The sequence below is a fragment of the Corylus avellana genome, chromosome 7 (genome assembly GCF_965113065.1).
Source record: "Corylus avellana chromosome 7, dhCorAvel1.hap1.2, whole genome shotgun sequence".
Classification (NCBI taxonomy): domain Eukaryota; kingdom Viridiplantae; phylum Streptophyta; class Magnoliopsida; order Fagales; family Betulaceae; genus Corylus; species Corylus avellana.
In genome coordinates, this window is record NC_142496.1 from 21,839,140 (window position 1) to 21,859,558 (window position 20,419).

Consider the following 20,419-nt stretch of genomic DNA (forward strand, 5'->3'; position numbering starts at 1 on the left):
AGCTATAGTTGTGTTCAACTATGTATATTAATGTACTGTTCCTAAAAAAACAAAACTTCATAATCACTTGCTATCCCTTAGAGGGTGGTCAAGTTCAAATTTGTCTATTTAAAAGAGGTCAAACCACTTTTAATGATTATGGGATGGTTCAACCATCCCTAAGCCATTGTAGGAGATCAAAACTATTCCCATGCTAAATGGGGATGGTTGAGTACTTCAACTACCTCCAAATGTTTTACTAATCCCTGGCCAAACTTTACTTTGAATAAATATTTGTTGAATATGTGTTTAAGGTGATATGTCGATAAAATATTTGTTGAATATGTTCAAATACTATATGTGATACTTTAAAAACAAGGTGACGATCTAATAATTAGGGGTGAAAATACGGTTATTGGCTAAAATCGCTAACTGTAATAACCACTAACCACTTTTTAAAAGGAAAAATTAAAAGAAAAATCCAAAATCACGTCGTTTCTATGATAATACGATAATACCCTACTACATACGATATCATTTCTAAATTTTTATACATATTTAAACATAAAAATGACGTGGTTTTATGTATTTTTATATATATAAATATCATATATATATAGGCGGTTAGTGGTTAACAGTTAACGGTATTGAAAAAACTTAAAACTGTTAACCGAAACAGCTTAGTGATTAACGATTTTTTCTAACCGCCTTCAAAATTAGTCATTAAAAGGCCGCTAATAATCGCACATCTTTTCACCCCTACTAATATTGGATCAATACTAAAATAATAATGAACATTCATTTTTGGGGACTAGACCATATGCTAAGTCGCAAGACGCCTAGCAAAAACCATGACACCCGTGGCTGACTGAAAAGTTCGGTAAAATTCCAATGCTGGTAACGTGAGCAACCTAAACTTAAAGACTATTAGGAATTAATGGACTAAAAAATTTACTCGACTCATTTAATATGACTTCTCAGCTAAGAACAAGACCGTCATGAACATGAACAAAAGGTGGCATTTCTAGTTTGCTTATTTATGTAGCATTTCTATTTATTCATTTGACACTAAATATAGCAGTAGTCGTTCAAGTCCATTAATCTCCTGTTTTGTGCTCTCATGAAGTTCATGATGGGAACGCAAGCTTTGTTCCTTCTACTCTGTTTGGCATATTGTTTTCCATTTTCATCTACTCAATTAGATCATACTATGACCCAAATCACATCCTTCTCCGTAGAGACAACGCAAGAGGTTCTGAAATCACCAAATGGTGTCTTCTCCGCCGGCTTTTACCCCGTCGGTGAAAATGCCTACTGCTTTGCCATATGGTTCAACCACCCATCCCAGACTCACACCCACACCATAGTTTGGATGGCCAATCGTGATCAGCCAGTTAATGGAAGGCGCTCAAAGCTCTCCCTCCTTAAAACTGGTAATCTTATCTTAACTGACGCCGGAGAGTTCACCGTTTGGGCCACAAACACACGTTCACCTTCATCAGTCGTACAATTGTCTCTCTACGACACTGGAAATCTTGTTCTACACAATTCGGAAGGTGTTAGTTTGTGGGAGAGCTTTGATTTTCCGACAGATACCCTTCTTCCCCAACAACTCCTCACTAGAAATACAAAGCTTGTCTCCTCAAGAAGCCAGAGCAACTCTTCCTCTGGTTTCTACAAGCTTATCTTCGACGACAATAACCTTCTCACCCTTGTTTATGACGGACTTGAGATTTCTAGTATTTATTGGCCTGATCCAGGGCTTGTGAGCTGGGAAGCTGGAAGATCCACGTACAACAGTAGTAGAGTTGCAGTGCTTGATTCCTTAGGGAACTTCAGCTGTTCCGATGATTTTACTTTTGTATCAGCTGATTATGGGGCAGAGCTTCACAGAAGATTGACAGTTGATTACGATGGTGAAATTCGACTCTACAGCTGGGAAGAGGAGGAGGAGACTTGGGTTATTTCCTGGCAAGCCATTCAGAAACCATGCACGATTAATGGTATTTGTGGGGCCAACAGCATTTGCAGCTATGTTAATGCTGGTTCTCATAGAAAATGCTCTTGCCTTCCAGGGTATAAGATGAAAAATCATACCGATTGGGCTTACGGGTGTGAGCTTGAGACGAATTCTTTTGATCTATTTTGCAACAATAATGAGTCTGGCTTTCTGCAGCTATCCCACGTTGAATTCTATGGTTATGATTATGACTACTTTCCCAATACCACACTCGACGAATGTAAGAATATATGCTTGCAATCGTGCAATTGCAAAGCGATCCAATTCACCTTTTCTGAGGATGATGGTTTTGCGAAATGTTTCCCCAAGGCGTTATTGCTCAATGGATATCGCTCACCAGATTTCAATGGAGACCTCTATTTGAGGCTGCCAGAGAGAAATCTCTTGTCCTACACAAATTCTATAGTAGAATTCGGTCTAGATTGCCCAAGGGAAGGTACAGTACTGCAACTCGAAAGAAACTATGTAAAAAGCAGTGGAAATGGAACGGTGAAGTTCATGCTCTGGTTTGCCTGTGGAGTGGGAGGACTTGAGATCATCTGTATCTTCTTGGTATGGTGTCTATTGATCAGAACCCACCAAAGTTCAGGGGCGGCGGACAAACAGGGCTACCATCTTGCAGGAGTCGGATTCAGAAAATATACCTACACTGAGCTAAAGAAGGCGACGAAGGGTTTCAGCGAGGAGATTGGAAGAGGTGCGGGAGGAATTGTATACAAAGGGGTACTTTCGGAAAATCGGGTTGCAGCAATCAAGCGTCTCAACGAAACTAATCAAGGAGAGGGTGAATTTCTGGCAGAAGTAAGCATCATTGGGAGGATAAACCACAAGAACTTAATAGAGATGTGGGGGTTTTGCGCAGAGGGAAATCACAGGCTTTTGGTGTACGAGTACGTGGAACATGGTTCTTTAGCCCAAAACCTTTCGTCCAATGCACTTGACTGGGAGAAAAGGTTCAAAATCGCTGTGGGCACGGCGAAAGGCTTGGCGTATCTGCACGAGGAGTGCTTGGAGTGGGTTTTACACTGCGATGTGAAGCCTCACAACATACTCCTAGACTCTAATTATCAGCCAAAGGTGGCAGACTTCGGCCACTCGAAGCTTCAGAAAAGAGGTGATCTGAAGAATTCAAGCTTTTCAAGGATACGAGGAACCCGGGGTTACATGGCTCCGGAGTGGGTATTGGATCAGCCTATCACCTCCAAAGTGGATGTTTACAGCTTTGGAATAGTGGTGCTGGAGATGGTGACCGGAAAGGGCCCAACAAAGAGCGTGCATGCTTTAGACGGTGGATGGGAAACAGAGCACCAAAGGCTGGTTACGTGGGTGAGGGAGAAGAGGGATAGAGCGGAAGAAATCGTGGACCCAATAATATTGGAAGGCAAATTTGAGCTGGGTAAGATGGAAACTTTGGTTGGCGTTGCTCTGCAATGCGTAGATGAAGATAAAGATGCAAGACCCACCATGAGCCAAGTAGTTGAGATGCTTTTCCGGGAAGAAAATGATGATCAGTGATGGTTTTATATCATGGTGAGCCGAAATCTGTTAACTTCTTATTGGCAATGGTTGTTCTCCTTTCCAGAGGGCACGGCCCATATATATATATATTTTGGGTAGTTGGCTTGCATTTTCACTTTTAAATGTTTTCATGGTCATGGGTTTGGTGGTGATCAGCCAGCCATAAATGGCGTGTTTTTTTCTTTTATTTCTGGATTGTGATAATCACATGCAAATACCATAGACACTTTATTTTTTATTTTTTTATTTTATCTGTTAGCGAATGCTGGCCAACACAGAGGTGTGTTATAATTAAGAGCAATGCCGGCTACGTTTGGATCTTGTTTACTGGATTGAGCCTTCTTTATTTTTTATTTTTTAATTTTTAATTTTATCTGTTATAATTAAAAGCGAATGCTTGCCACGTTTGAAGGTAGGGCTATATTATAATTTATTTTCTCTCCATACAGCAAATTAGGTTCTATATATATATGGGGAAGTAATAACAAGCACACTCTAAATTTAAATTGGCTTCAAACTATGTAACACTTCTGTATTACCTCATTTGTTAGCATTTTCTTCCTTGTTTGGTAGATATGGCAAGTGCGGCAAGTGTCACGTGATGTGGAATCGGTTGTTAGATGTGGTGATTTCATTTTCCATAGTTATGGAGCCATCGGCCTTTTTCCATATCAGGCGAAATTAGGATCCTTTTCATTTCATTTGAACGAGAGAATATCTAGTTAATTATAGTAAAGAAGTATTTTTGTTCACTCAAAAAGTGAAAAGACACAAATACCCTCTACTATAACTAACTGAATATTGTTCAATTCATTTGAAATGAAGAAGATCCTGTTCCAGGGAAAATCACTTAAAGACTCACAAATGGCTTTCCTTAATTGGTGGGTTATTAATGGGGAGGATTTTTGGATATTGTTTACTTTACATAACTTATTCCTAAGGGAAAATGTATAATAAATTCCTGAGTCAACCTTTTAAAATTTAAATCTCTCCAAGTTTTTTTTTTGAAAATTTAGTCCTTGTGTCAATTGAAATGACAATAAAATTTTTACCATTAAAATTTTTTAACAGACGTTAGGGTAACTCAAAACGCATCGTTTTACTCGATTAAAATATTAATTTTTTATTAATTTAATTTAAAAAATAAAAAATAAAAAATGAAGGGTGGCCAAGAGTGGCGCTACCACCCCTGGCCACCACCCAACCCCTATGGGGTGGCCGCCCACCCCTGGGGTGGCTTGCGGCCACCCTCAACGGGTTTGGGGTGGTGGCCAGGGGTGGCAGCCACCCCTGGCCACCCTTCAATTTTTATTTTTAGTTTTTTATTTTTTAGATTTAATTTTTAAAATTAAATTAATAAAAAAATTAATATTTTAATCGGGTAAAACGATACGTTTTGAGTTACCTTAACGTCTATTAAAAAATTTTAACGGCAGGAATTTTATTTTCATTTCAATTGATCCAGGAATTAAATTTTCAAAAAATTTAAATTTTGAAGGGTTAGACTCAAAAATTTATTATACATTTTCCCTATTTGTAATTTTGGGTGCAAGCAAGGGATTCCAGTGTGCGTGATGCTTAGTGAGCTCGAGTCCTAGATCACGGCTGAGCCTTCTTTTAAGCCCACTAGACCTTATAGTAATCTGGATATTCCACTGTTGATGTAATTTTTGTAGTCAGCGTGGCTTTTGTTGTTGCTTGGATTGCCTTTGCATCCGTACTATATATATATATATATATATAGAGAGAGAGAGAGAGAGAGAGAAAGAGAGATCCAACGCATCCCAAATTTTAATTAGACTTAGAAATGGGAATCCAACACCATCCTACGACCCACAACTTCAGAGTCCTAGACTCTTTAAATCCGTGAAAAGATTTTCCCTCAGCTGAGCCTGAATCTAAAGATGGAATCTTAGCAACGAAAATAAATTCAAAGTTAAGAGGCCATGAGTAAAGCATTAAAAAGTAAATTAAACCGGTATCCAAAGCAAACACACAAATCCAACAACATATTACATCACAAGACACCAACTGCTACATTGTGATGATGATGGCCGCAACATAATGAATCAACGGAAAGGACTAACAGAATTCCAAGCATGAAGACCTTACTTACATTTTCGTACAATACCTGAAGCTGGTCTTCAGTTCAGCTAGAAGGTCATAGAATGTTCATCCTCCCGGCGCAAAAGCATCTCTACTACCTGTCTCATGGTGGGTCTTGCATCCTTGTCTTCCTCCACGCATTGCAAAGCGACTCTAATCACAACTTCCATCTTACCCATTTCGTACTTTCCGGCCATCATGGGGTCTACAATCTCTTCAATCCGTGACTCCTTCCTCGTGGCAGCTTCCTTCACTTTGTCCCTCACCCAGGTGACCACCCCCCCTTGCTCGATTACTCCTCCACCGTCGACAGTAAGGATATTTGTTTGGCTCTTTCCAGTTACCATTTCCAGCACTACAATCCCATAGCTATAGACGTCGACTTTGGAGGTGATAGGAAGATTGTAAACCCATTCAGGTGCCATGTAACCTCTAGTCCCTCTTATCCTTGAGGTCATATTGTCCGAGCCACCTCTATTTAGGAGCTTGGAAAGGCCAAAATCTGCCACCTTTGGCCGGAAATTAGAGTCCAAGAGAATGTTCTGTGGCTTTATATCGCAGTGTAGAATCCATTCCAAGCACTCCTCGTGAAGGTAAGCCAATCCTTTGGCAGTGCCCAAGGCAATTTCGAACCTCTTCTCCCAATTGAGTGCAGCAGAAGAGAGGTTATCTGCTAAGGATCCACGCTCCATGTATTCATAAACCAAAAGCCTCTGTTTTCCCTCTGCGCAGTATCCCCACATCTCTATCAAGTTCATGTGGTTCAGTCTCCCTATGGAGCTTACTTCTCCCATGAATTCAGCTTCTCCCTGGGCAGCTTCATTCAGTCGCTTGATTGCTGCAACCCGATGGTCAGACAATACCCCTTTGTATACAACCCCTCCGCCTCCCCTTCCTATCTCTTCACTGAATCCCCTTGTTGCCTTTTTAAGCTCAGCATAGGAGAATTTTCGAAATCCAGTGGCAGCAAGAATGTATCCTTGTAAAGCTTTGTCAGGATTTATTCTACCCCAAAACAAGAAGCACCAGACCAGTAAGAAACAGGTCAGCTCTACGCATCCCAGTGCACTGGCAAACCAAACCAAAAACTTCAGGGACCGGTTCTCATGGCCATTTTTGTATGTTCTACTTAGAAGCTGACGAACTTCCCCATGGCAATCTAACATTACTTCTTCTTTATCAGAGGAAATGTCAGCTTTGGGTAGTTTTAGATACACATCTCCATCAAAATCAGGTGTATGGTGTCCGTTAAGTAATAGTGCCTTGGGGTAACAAGAATAGACACCTGTACCAGTGTCAAATTTGAATTGGAACCCTTTGCAATCGTCGCACATCTTTAAGCATTCCTCTTCACACTCCGGTAACGTAGAATTTTGTTTGTAGTTTTTGTCATAGCCATAAAATTCTACATTTGAGACCATGACAAAGTGAAACTGACTAGAATTACACGAGATCTTGAATTCTGATTCACACCCGGTAGACCAGTCATTGGGATTTTGAAGCTTGTATCCTTGTATGCAAGAGCATGTCCTGCCCCAAACATGATTGTAACTACACAAACTATTTGGTCCGCAAACACCATTAACCCTACATGGTTCCATGATGGCTTGCCATGTGACAACCCAAGTCTTCAGGACCTCATCTAGGCTGTACAATCGAATGTTACCGTCAGGATCGAGGGTTAACCGTCTTTTAACCACCATGCCAAAATCTGCTGCTTTAAATTCCAAATCGTCAGATGAGCTGAAATGGCCTGTGACATTTAGTACTGCTGTTTTGCTGATGTTGTATGTTGTCCTTCCAGCTTCCCAAGATAGCAGCCATGGGTCTGGCCAGTACACGCTGGATATGTTTGGACCATTGTATAGTAGGCGAAGCACGTTATCATTGTCGAAGTAAAGCTTATAGTATCCAGAAGAATAATTGCTTTGGCTTCTGGATGAGATAAGGCTGGCATCTAAAGTTAGTAGTTGTTGAGGAAGAAGGGTATCCGTAGGTGAATCAAAGCTTTGCCAGAGGAACACACTATCTGATGTACGGAGAACAAGATTGCCGGTGTTGAGGAGCTGCAGTTGCAAAGAGGAGGCTGAGGCCGTTGCGGTGGTCCAGATGGTGACTCTACCTGCATCAGACAAGATGAGGTTGCCATCTTCCAAAAGGGAAAGCCTTGAAGCTTTTCCATTGACTGGTTGATCTCGGTTTGCCATCCAGACGACTGTTGGATTTGAGGACTTTGTGAACCATACGGAAAAGCTGAAAGCGTTTTCCCCAACAGAGAAAAATCCAGCGCAAAAATCACCATTTGCTGAAACCAAAACGTCACTTGGCTTCTCAACAGATAGAAATGAGCCTTTGAGGAGGTAATCATATGTGACTGATGAACATGGATAAGGAATTTGCAACAAAAAGAAAAGAAGGATGAAAGATGAAAGATCCATGGAGCTGCAAGACCTTGCAAGGATTCTGGCTAGTGGCCGGCTACTTAATATATAAACGTATTTTAAGAGAAGAGTGGAAGCAGCAATTCTAAGTTCTTCATTACCAAAATAAACCAATAAATGAAACAAATTAAACAAAAGCTTTGCTTTCATGCATGTTTCTGACTTTCTATGACAGAGGAAGACTTTGAAATTTTATAGTCATTGCCATCAAAGTCTTCAAAGAGTGTTCATTCGATTCAAGAAGACAACAAAGAAATTAATTTTTCAACCCCAACATTGGGCCCATGATAGTGGATGAAATCAAGTTATTCACGTAACTCTGAATTTGTTTGGCGAAGAAAAATCAGTGCTCGGAAGTCAGAACATCCAGAACTATGTATGTAGTGCTTATTAGTTTTGAATTTCTCCTCAAATATCTCATTTTTTAATCATGCAATAATATCCACGCTTATCGTCATTTGACGAGTCCACATTCACAATACCACACCATGGATTTTATCTTCCACTTCTTGGCGGTCTTTTGTCGTACTACTTAAACAAAACTAATGAATTTGAATTTTTTTTAAAATCACTTATAAATTTTATTTTTACCCGATAAGTAAATCACTATCAAGTTGTAAAGTTCAGTCACACCTAATAAAAAATTAATATAGAACTTAGCGTCCATGAACTTATTTATAATTCATCTGCTCTATTTGAGCTATTACTCATTTTTCTAATGTAAAACCGGAGTGTTATAATATTTTGAGAAAAATTCACTTACTTTATGAAGTTTTAGGAGTTTTTTAATTTCAACCCTAAAGTTTAAAAATTAGCAATGTACTCTCTAATGTTTCAAAAATTTTCAATTTAAACCTTCTGTTATTAATTTCCGTCAAATTGAACGAAAATCTATGAAATTACATAATTACCCTCAGACTTTTTTTTTTAAATTTCCGTCCAATTTAACGGAAATTCGTAACGGAAGGTTTAAATTGAAAATTTTTGAAACATTAGAGAATTACATTGACTATTTTTTTAACTTTTGAGTTCAAATTGAAAAACTCCTGAAATTTCATAAGGGTAAAGTGAATTTTTCTTTAATATTTTTTCACTCAAATTCTTAACAGCCTCATCAAAACCTACCCATAACATTACTATGTGGCTATGATGCTATAGCGACCCAAGAAAAGCTTTTCTCTACTCAAATCTTTGAAGTTCTTGCCAAGACCCACATAATCAGTGGCGGATATATGTGGGGCAACCCAGGGGCGGGCGCCCACGGTAAAAAAAAATTTAAAAAAATCTTTAAGTAAAAATTTGAAGGACGCCCCTAGTAAAAAGAAAAAAGAAAAAAGAAAAAAGAAAAGCTCTCCGGCCTCCAACCCGCCTAGCAAAGTCCAAAAATGTACCCCCTACAAATTTTTTATTTTCTCCACTAGACTAGAGAGGACTGGCTGGACTGCAATGTCCAAAAAATAAAATAGAAGTTTTTTCCTGCTTTCCGCTCATCACGCACTCACCATTTTGTCAACCAAAATTTACAAGGCACGCTGCAAAAGGGGAAAGGATGAGATAGTGGTGGGGAAATAGTCTTTAAAATTGTTTTTACTTTTTAGTCTTTTTCTTTCTTTCTTTTTTTGAAAAGAGAAACCAAATTTGTATTAATCAATAAAGTTCTTGCTCAACAAGAATAGTTTCCTGGATACATGAAAGGACATTCCAGAGTCCAAACTTGCTCTACAGTGGAACTAAAAGCAAACCTAGCTTAAGAATGGGCAGCCTTGTTGCCACATCTTCTGACATGTTTAGCCTCCCATTGGACTGCCGAGTTAAGCAAGTGTTTAGCCCCTTCAATCAAACGACCATAACTCCTCATACAGATTGAATCACTGCGCATGGCTTGTACGATCTCTAGTGCATCACCTTCCACTTCAATCTTACGAAAACCTCTCACTACAAAAAAAAAAAAAAAAAAAAAAAAAAAAAGGTAATTTTGTGACGTGTCAAACAGTTCTATTTTTTTGCCACGTCAGTAAATGTTAACAAATTTTTTTTTTGACATGCCAAAAGTGGCACGTCAACATTTACTGACATGTTGAATATAACACGTCAGGATTTACTGACGTGTCACTATCTGACACGTCAGTAAATTTGAATTCAATTTTATTTTAAAAGTTTTTATTTAAATAACATAATAATTTAATATTTACTGACGTGTCAAAATTAGACACGTCAGTAAATATTGACGTGTTACTTTGACACGTCAATAAATTATTGACGTGTCAAAGTGGCACGTCAATAATTTATTGACGTGTCAAAATGACACGTCAGTAAATATAATGTTTATACATATATAATATAAAATAAACATGATTTATAAAAAAAAAAAAAAAAAAAATTAAAATATATATATATATATATATATATATATATATATATATATGATAAAAGGAATTCCTGACGTGCCAAATTTGGCATGTCAAGAATTCTTGACGTGCTAAATCTGGCACGTCAAGAATTTCTGACGTGCCACATATGACACGTCAGAATTTCTTTTATCTTTTTTTTTTTCTTTATATATATATATATATATATATATATATATTCTCTCTCTTAATCTCCCTCTTCTCTCTCAATCTCTCTGAATCTCCCTCTTCTCTTTCACTCTCTCTGCACGGCTGCTAGAAGAAAAGCAGATCAAGAAGAAAAAAAAAACAAAAGGAGAAGAGAAGATCGAAGAAGAGAAGCAGAAGAAAAAATAAATAAATAAAAAATAAAAGAAGAGAAGATCATCAAAAAAAAAAAAAAAAAAGGAGAAGAGAAGAGGATCGAAGAAGAGAGATTTTTGATTTGAAGAAGCTCTGATTTGGTTTATTTTGATTTGATTTGAGAGATTTTTGATTTTTTATTTGAAGAGAAGAAGATAGAAGAAAGAAGAAGGATAAAGTTTATATTTTGATTTGGGTTTTTGAATTTTTGAAGATTTTTTGGGTTTGGGTTTTTGAAAGTGGAGGAAAGAAGAGAGAGAGAGAGAGAGAGTGCAAATGGAGGAAGGAAGAAGGCAGCAGGGAGAGAGCTGGGGGGAAGAAGAAACATACTGTTTCAGACTAAAAAAAATATTTTTAATTTTAAAAAAAAAAAATCCAGAAAAATTTAAAATTATTAAAAAAATTAATTTTTCTTTTTTTAATTTTTTTTCTGGATTTTTTTTTAATTAAAAAAATTTACTGACGTGTCAAAATTTGACACATCAGTATTTTCTAACGTGTTGGATCTAGCACGTCAGAAATTGCCAATTCCTGACACCCACATTCTTCACGACTGAAACACATTAGGATTGCCCCGTCAGGAGGGTTTACTGATGTGTCAGACAGCCTGACATGTCAGTAAACCTATGTCAATAAAAAATCCTTTTTTTTGTAGTGTCTTTTGGAACAGAAATCAGCAAGCTTCCGAACACCATATGCTTCCGCATAAGCTGGGTCAAGAGGAGCAGATAAAACACAGGTACTAACTGCAACAAATTTCCCTTCATAATCACGCAGTACAATGCCAATACCAATCTTTCTGCTGCCTCGATCTACCGCAGCATCCCAATTAGCTTTGACTGAACCCATATTTGGTGGCTTCCACCTAGCTTCCATAAAAACGTTTGGTTTGAACAGATTATCCCGGCATGATTGATCAGCAGAATTAGATGCTGCTAGTTGCTCTGTTGCTCTACGAAATAAAGCTAATGGGTCCATAAACTCTCCACCGAAAACGTACTCATTACGCCTAAGCCAAATGAGCCTGGCTGTTATGACAATAAACTGTAGATCTTCCACACCAAACTTATCACGCATTTGCTGAAAAATGTTTAGAAAAGAATCCTCAACCACAATACATTTTTGAATCCGTGCAGGACATTCAAGCCAGACACCTAAAGCTGGTGGACAATTCCAGAGGACGTGGCTTACTGTTTCGGGTTCCAGCTTACAGATGGGGCACGTGGGATCTTCAATCACACCTCTTCTATGCAAATTAGCTTTTGTGGGCAAAATATTTGCGCATAATTTCCGAAGGAAAGATGTTAAGACACGAGGACCTCGCACACACCAAATATCCCTCCATACTTGAGTGCTCTGTTCCGTACTCGAGCTGCTGCTAGCAGTGCCATTTTCCATCATAGACTTAGCAAAATGATAAGCGCTTCTCACACTAAAATCTCCCTTCCGAGAGCCTGCCCACACCATGCAATCACCTTGTTGTCTAGGACATATAGGCATACTACATACAATATCTGCTTCTTCTTTGCAAAGAATATTATAAACCAACTCCTTATTCCACCATTTAGTATTTTCGTCAATCAAGGAGCACACCCTAGCATCAGACTCCAAAATATGAACAGGAGATTGTACTGCATAAGTAATTGGTGAAGGGCTCCACCGGTCGTGCCAGATTTTGATTGACTTACCATCACCTACTCGCCACATCATGCCTTCTTGTAGAAGCTTTTTGGATGACCAAATACTCCTCCATGCGTATGAGGGTCTTCTCCCTAAATTGGATGTTTGAAATGATGCATTAAGATAATATTTCTCCTGTAGAATCCGCGCAACCAAAGAATCAGTATTATGAATAAGCCTCCAACCCTGCTTAGCAAGAAGAGCTACATTGAAACATTCCAAATCTCTAAACCCCATCCCACCTTTCTCCTTTGCCCTTCCAAGTTTCTTCCAACTCATCCAAGCCATTTTAGAATCATTCTCCTTATGCCCCCACCAAAATTTGGCCATCATAGAGTTGATATCAGTACAAAGAGTCTTAGGTAGGAGGAAAACACTCATCAAATAAGTGGGAATGGCCTGAATGATTGCTTTAAGCATAACTTCTTTCCCAGCTTAAGAAAAAAATTTCTCTTTCCAACCACAAATCTTGTCCCAAATCCTCCCTTTTATGCTAGAAAAAGCACTCACCTTCAATCTACCAATTAAAGCAGGAAGCCCTAAATACTTCTCATACCTTTGGGTGGAAGAAACCCCTGCAAGAGATAAGATATGAGCACTTGTATCTGCATAAGTATTCCTACTAAAGAACATAGAAGTCTTAGCCTTATTCAATTTCTGACCTGAAGCTCTCTCATAGATATCCAAAATCTCTTGAATATGTACCCACTCGGACCAATTTGCTTTACAAAATAGAAGACTATCATCAGCAAAAAACAAATGGTTCAAACGAGTACCCCCCCTAGTAATCGGAAGTCCTGTGATTCTTCTTTCCCGCTCTGCCTTCTGTAATAAAAAACTCAGCCCTTCCGCACATAGTATAAAAAAATATGATGAGAGTGGATCTCCCTGTCGAATGCCTCGAGTTGGTATAATATTGCCATAAGGTTGCCCATGAAGTACCACTGCATAAGAAACAGTACGAACACAAGTCATGGTCAATTTGACCCATCTATCACTAAATCCAATCTTACGCATTATCAACTCTAAAAAATCCCACTCCACCCTGTCATAGGCTTTTGCTCATGTCCAATTTTAACGCCATATGACCCTCTCTCCCCTTCATTCTGCCATCCATAGTATGTAGTGCTTCAAATGCCACCAGTATATTATCCGTAATGAGCCTACCTAGTATGAAAGCACTCTGGGTAGAGGAGATAATAGTAGGTAACACCCTCTTCATTCGATTAGCTAACACTTTAGCAATAAGCTTGTAAATGACATTACAAAGGCTAATTGGCCGAAATTTTGTAATTTTAGTAGGGTTGCTAACTTTTAGAATAAGAGCTATATTGGTAGCATTGATATCCTTATCAAAAACATCAAAGTTGAGAAAATCAAGCACTGCCTGACATACCTCTCCTTGCACCGTATGCCAAGAATTTTGATAAAAACAAGCTGAGAAGCCATCTGGACCCTGTGATTTCAATGGATGCATTTGGTATAGAGCAAACTCCACTTCAGCCACCGTAAAGGTCCTAGTAAGTGCTTCATTCATCTCCTCCGTCACTCGGGCATCCATTCCTTCCAAACACTCATGCACCCTTTGTACTTCCCCGGCTGTAAATAATTCTGTGTAGAAATGAACAAAAGCCACACCAATCTCATTCGACTTCTTCCACAAGGTCCCAGACTCATCCATAACCTGTTTAATCTGGTTAATTCTCCTTCTATGGCTTGCCCATGCATGAAAGAAATGAGTGTTCCGGTCCCCATGTTGATACCAATTCTGTTTTGATCTTTGCTTCCATTTGATATCCTCCTGCTCCATTATAAAATCAATCTCATGTTTAAGCATATTTATAGCCTCATAGTTTCCTGGTCCCTCATCTCTCTGCAACAATTCCAGCTGTCGTGTTTTTTGTTTAATTTTCTTGGTAGCATCTCCAAATTTACGTTTACTCCAAGAAGATAAATCAGCTTGACAAGAAGCCAATTTCTGCCTAACCTGCTGCATTTTGGACCCACCCAACACACCACTGACCCAAGCATTTTCCACTACCTGCTGATATTCTTCATCAACCATCCATGATGCTTCTATTTTGAATTTTTTGGAGTATACTGCCTGTCTCTCCTCCTCTTCACCCAGCCGCAAACAAATCGGTTTATGGTCACTAGACCTTGCTGTAAGGACCCACAGTTCAGCCACTTGATTCACTTCACACCATTCACAATTCGCCACAGCACGATCAAGACGTTCTTTTATAAAATCAGCCCCCTCTCTACAGTTGGTCCATGTAAACAAAGACCCTCTATAACCCAAATCAGCCAATGAGCAGTCTTGGAGAGCCTCCCTGAATGCAGCCATCTGCCCCTCTCTTGTCAAAACCATCCCAAATTTCTTAGCTTGTGACACAATCTCATTAAAATCACCTATGACCAACCACGGCTTTGGGCTAAAATTCTGCAAATGGCGCAAGAGTGCCCATGACTCATGTCTCTTCGTCCAATCGGGATGCCCATAAAAACTTGTAAGCTTCCAAGAATTGTTACTGCCTTCCTGCTTGACAATATAATTAATATGTCTTCTTGAAAAGTTTTGTATTTCCAGATGAACATCAGTCCTCCAAAAAAGAGGAAGACCACCACTACACCCCACTGGGTCCACCACAAAAAGACCCGTATACCCCAGCTTAACCCGTAAAAACTCCAGCTTTGGCTTCTTACATTTTGTTTCCATAATAAACAAAATATTGGGATGATTCTCCTTCACCAAAAGGCAAAGGTCACAAACTTTTCGGGGGCTACCAATTCCCCGGCAGTTCCAGCTTAAAAGATTCATAATACTGGGCGGGGTTGTTCAACAGCCTCCGCCTGTGGGGATTCAATTTGATAAGAGTTAGCCACTGTCTTTCTGCCTTTCTTACCAACATTCCCCTCATGTTTTCCACCCACAACTCCAACTGCTTTTCGCTTCTGCACATCAGATGAAACCGAGACCCTCCTTACTCCTGAAATTTCCTTACCCCGGGCTTGCTTCTTCCAAGTGCGTACACTCCCCACCCCTGACCGTGGTCCCTCTGTTATATCTCCTCCACTCGATCCCGTTACGTCAACACAAGGTGTAGACTTCTCTGCATGCAAGCCCTCTATAACCAAGTTAGTAGAAGGGACACTTGAACCATAGAAACTTCATCCAAAAGGGGAATCTTCAGTAAAGCAAATTCAGGAGTAGAAGCCACGTTAGTGCTTTTAAGAACCAGAAAAGTGTCACACGTGGCTGGTTTCACTGTATCAAAAGGAGCGTGGCATTCTGGAGAAATAGGAACTAAAGTTTCCTTACCCTTACATGTAACTATATCTAGCGGTTTGCCCCCATCATGCAATGACGGAATTGGAACATAATCCCCTCCCCACGATCCAGAAAAACCGGAATCATCTCCATCCTCGTTGCCACGTGTATAACGAGTGCTCCTCATGTTTTCTGGAGAAGGGGAACTACGTGAATCAAACTGCCGCTCGTCACACCCACCATCATCAGGAGTTTCCTCCTCCGCCGTTCTGGAATGACCAGACCTCCCACCGCTAGACCTCCCACCTCCAGCACTCGAGCCATTTTGTCTACGCACATCAGCCCTCAACTCAGTACCCCATTCTTTCTTATCCTCTACTGCATTCACCCTTGAATCTTGCCTCACAAGGCATCCCAACCTGCCATGAATCACTCGCCCACAGAAGAAGCAAAACATGGGAAGTTTCTCATATTTAAAAATTACCCAGTAGGACTGATCACCCAAGTGCAAAGCTCTCCCACGCTCCAATGGTTTGGATAGGTCGATATGCACCCATAATCGCAGACAGCGTCCCCATCCTGCCCCATCCCCTGCCAAATCTACATCCTCCAGGACCCCCATAGATTCACCAATCTTGTTGGCCACCGCCTTAGACATACACAACAACGGCAATTCATGAACATGTATCCAAAAAGGAGAGGATATAAATGCCATCTGTGATGGAGGAGTCTTCCCATCAAACTCTTTAATAACTAAAATCTGTCGATCAAAAGCCCACCGCCTCCCTGCCAGAACCCTTCTCTTATCAATGGCATCAGAAAACTTAAATAACCAAAGATTATTTTGAAGTTCTTTGAACACTACAGTCCCTACGAGTCTCCAAATCCTAGAGAGGACTGTTTTAAAAGCCTCCTTATTGGTAAATTTCTCTGACCACAATCTGCCCACCAGACATTGCTCACATTTCTTCCTTACAACAGATATCTCCCCTTCCGTAATCGAAATTCCTTTCTGTTCTCCATCTGTCAATGTAATTCAACTACATAATTGCTCCAAACCTTCGGCTATACTCTTCCTCCACACCTAACTATTTGAACAAAGCCACTCAAACAAACCTCCCCTCCTGTCAAGCATAGAGAGACTTCCCCTCACCTAGTTGTGTCACTCCAAGAATCCACAAAAGAAACCCAGAGAGAAACCTAGAGAGAGACTTCTAGTTCCTTATATCACACACAAACTTAGTTGAATAGTCTTTCACTTTACTTTTTAGTCTTTAATTGATAATAAAACTCACAATAATATTATTGCTTTGAAAAAAAAAATTAATTATAAACAAGAATATTGCTTTAATTATTTGTTTTTATTGGTTTGCAGCATTGTTGGACTAACTCGACTAACTCCTTTTTGTGGTATGTGTGTTTTCAATAAATTCTTCAAGATAACTAAGAACATTCCTAATGGAAGAGCCAAATGTTACTTTTATTTAAAATAGCTCTTCAAATGTTTAAAAAATCTCCTACATTGGATTAGCCAAAATAAAATGTAAAATAGATATTTGATTGGAAGAGCTAAAAAAAAAACTAAATGTAGCAGCACTTTTCAAGGGAGCTATTTTATTTTTTATCGTTTTTCTCACCCGTTTTATCTTTTTTCCAAATCTTTTCCTACTTTTTCTCTGCATGTTCTCTTTTTCCAAAAAAATTTCCTATTTTCCTCTCACATGTTCTCTTTTTCTCAAAATTTTTCTTACTTTGAATAATATTTTAATAGAATAGATAGAAATATAAATAATCGGATGTAGAGACATTTAAAAATAGCTTAGTTAAAGTAGATAAAAGTGAGTTTTGAGAAGCTATTTTACATAAAAATATGACTCCTCCATTGGGAATGCTCTAATTCACTAAAAAGTACTCATTTTTCTTAGACACTTCTAATCATTTAATTGTATTTAGTTTATTTCGCAAGTATTTTAAATTTTTATGTGTTTGTAACATCGTTAGATGAAGATTTTTAATAGTTATTTTGATTTTTGTTTTTTTCTTTATTGGGTAATTTGTTGAGTTTGATTTATTTCGTGATACAGATATGATTTATTTTTTATCATATTTATCATATTATAATAAAAATATAATACATAAAAAGAAAAAAGAAAAATTATTATTATGTTTTATTATTTTTTTGTGCACCTAATTAATAACTCAAATTCCAAAATCCGCCATTGCACATAATATGATGCATCAACGCCACATAGTGTTGCTATTTGTAACCGAGTAATGCTTACTCTTTGTAACGACTCATTAAAAACAAAGGAGTAACCGAGGATGCCGGCTCGCCGACTCACGATCATTATCCACAGCCAACAAGGCCAAAGCAACCACCACCCACGGCCATTCGTGGCCGAAGCCACCAACACATGCACCCTCTACGACCCCTATAGACGAAAATCAAGCCCCCACCGCACCGATGAAACCCCGTCATCTCACCACTACGCCACTAAAACCACAAATACAGGCCCCACGACTCTCACAACCACTTGACAAAACTACCCTTCCCCGAACCACCCCTACCCGAGACACGGAACAATCCAAAACAAACCCATCACAATCGAGAAAACCTAGCTTCTACGCATCATCACGCATAGCCAAGAAATGCCCCAGACAAGGCTAAAACACCCATTACCATTGCACCACCACCTCCGACCCTTCCGTCTCCGGCCATCCAAACCCAACCCAAAATGGAACAAAAGAAATATAGACCCCTTTTAGCTAAAAGCACCCCCTACGCACACTATCGGCGGAAACTATCAACTTCTCAAGTCGTTGTGCCCCTAAAATCCCATAAACACACACATAGGCACGCCTGCTCAATCGTCTTAAGTGTTGTTTCAAAACACCAATTCACATCACAATGGCGCCAATTAAATTGAATAATCGAAGAAAATCAACAAGAAAAAACAAAAAGTAGTAAAAATAAACTCACCTATGGTAACAGACAGTCAGGTGGATCGGGAATTTGAGCACAACCATGAAACAACCAGGCCGGAATGGTGAAAAGAAAGAGAGGTGCGAGAGGAATAATAATATGGAGCATGAAAGGGATCGAGTGAACAAGAATGGAGGACTCCATGCTGGGCTCAGCTTTTAAGGCCCAATACTAGGCCCCAATCTGGGCCTTTTTCCAAAATTTTAAAATAGGCTGGCAGGCAGCCTGCTCACACAGACCAAATTCAAATTGGCCATACTTAACTAAGCTCATTAAACCCTTTCTTTTTTCTTTTCTTTTTTTTTCTAATTCGCTCATTAAACTTGTATGTGTGTCAAATATTCTAGAGCTAGGAACCTTTGCCTAAAGCTCATTACATAAATTGGTTTTATGTTATGTGATAATTTACTTATTAAGTTGTGGACTTACATAGTTATTTCACTTTCATCTGCCAAACACTTCAGTATTTTGCAGTGTAACAGGTTGTCAGGATGTATATTGAGAAATTCATTAAATCCAAATGGATGGGTGTCAAAATTCTCAAAATATCCCTCAATTTTAGGGAAAAAAAAAAAGAAAAAAAAAAAGAGAGAGAGAATTGAAATATGGATACACAAAATTGAGAATTTTTTAAGTTTACGACGTAATTGCTCAAGTGGCAATAATTGATGAGGATTAAGTAAAGTTTTTCCTATACTACAATTGTTTACTAAGCACTGGTTAGAGGGATTTTCAAAAGACAAAAAGCGGGGTCAAACACTCACATTAATGGTTAGAATGCTTATGTCTTATACTTAGTGAGACATCTACTTGTAAACTTGTGATAATTTTACAAATGTGATGACAATATCCTATTTATATCATTTGAAGTTTAATTCGATACTTTGGAGTAATACTACAAGTTCTTCTTGTATCACTCTTGTATCCCTTCAAGAATGATGTGGCTCTTAAAATTACCATTGGGCTTATGATCTTATTATTATTATTATTATTATTTTGTAAGAACAACTTCATTGCAAACAACATAACAAATAACAAATTACAAATGAACAAATACAAGGAAAATGAAAGACAAGGAAAAATATGAGAACACAGTAGTAACCCGACCAAAATAGACTACAAACACCTCAAAGCACTGAAGAAGGCCCAGGAAGGTGAAAGTCACTTGGGAATACAGCTTTTAAAGGCCGCGTCCCATTATGATGGATAAAACCATCAGGAGTACAAGAATTCCTATAAACTTTGATCTAATCTAACTTCTAAAGAAGACGAACAAACTAAGGGATGACAACTTAGATCTAATCTGGCTTCCAAGGAAACAGAATAGACTAAGATCAAGAATAGCGAAAAGGAGATCTCCATCACTAACAAAGTGTCTAAAGCCCAAACAGTTCGGGTTAACATGTGAACAGCAAAAATAACTCAGAAAACAGCAGCTTTGACGGAGGGCGAGGCAATGCAGAGCCTTGTGAATATGCTATCCGGCGCGTGAGAGCCATGCACTGGCACATTAGATCCACACACCGGAGCGTGTGGTCCACGCTTCGGCCCGAAGACGTTCAGGGGAGGTGGGGATGGTGGGGCCGGGAAGCTAGGAAATAGGTGTGGGTGGTGGCATGGCGTGTTGCAGGTTGGAATTGGTGAAGAAATGAAGATCTATTTTTTTTAAAA

General features: G+C 38.9%; 2 protein-coding genes across 2 annotated transcripts; one reads left to right on the forward strand and one right to left on the reverse strand.

The window, feature by feature from the left end:
* The first annotated feature begins 1,099 nt into the window (after positions 1-1,099).
* On the forward strand, positions 1,100-3,514 carry LOC132185098 (putative receptor protein kinase ZmPK1). The gene has a single exon (XM_059598919.2). The coding sequence runs from the start codon at positions 1,100-1,102 to the stop codon at positions 3,512-3,514; it is 2,415 nt and encodes an 804-aa protein (XP_059454902.2).
* Positions 3,515-5,349: 1,835 nt separating this feature from the next.
* LOC132184783 (putative receptor protein kinase ZmPK1) lies at positions 5,350-8,083 on the reverse strand. Its single transcript, XM_059598536.2, has one exon. It carries the CDS (start codon positions 8,059-8,061, stop codon positions 5,671-5,673), a length of 2,391 nt encoding a protein of 796 aa, XP_059454519.2. The 5' UTR covers positions 8,062-8,083; the 3' UTR covers positions 5,350-5,670.
* Between the last annotated feature and the right edge of the window lie 12,336 nt (positions 8,084-20,419).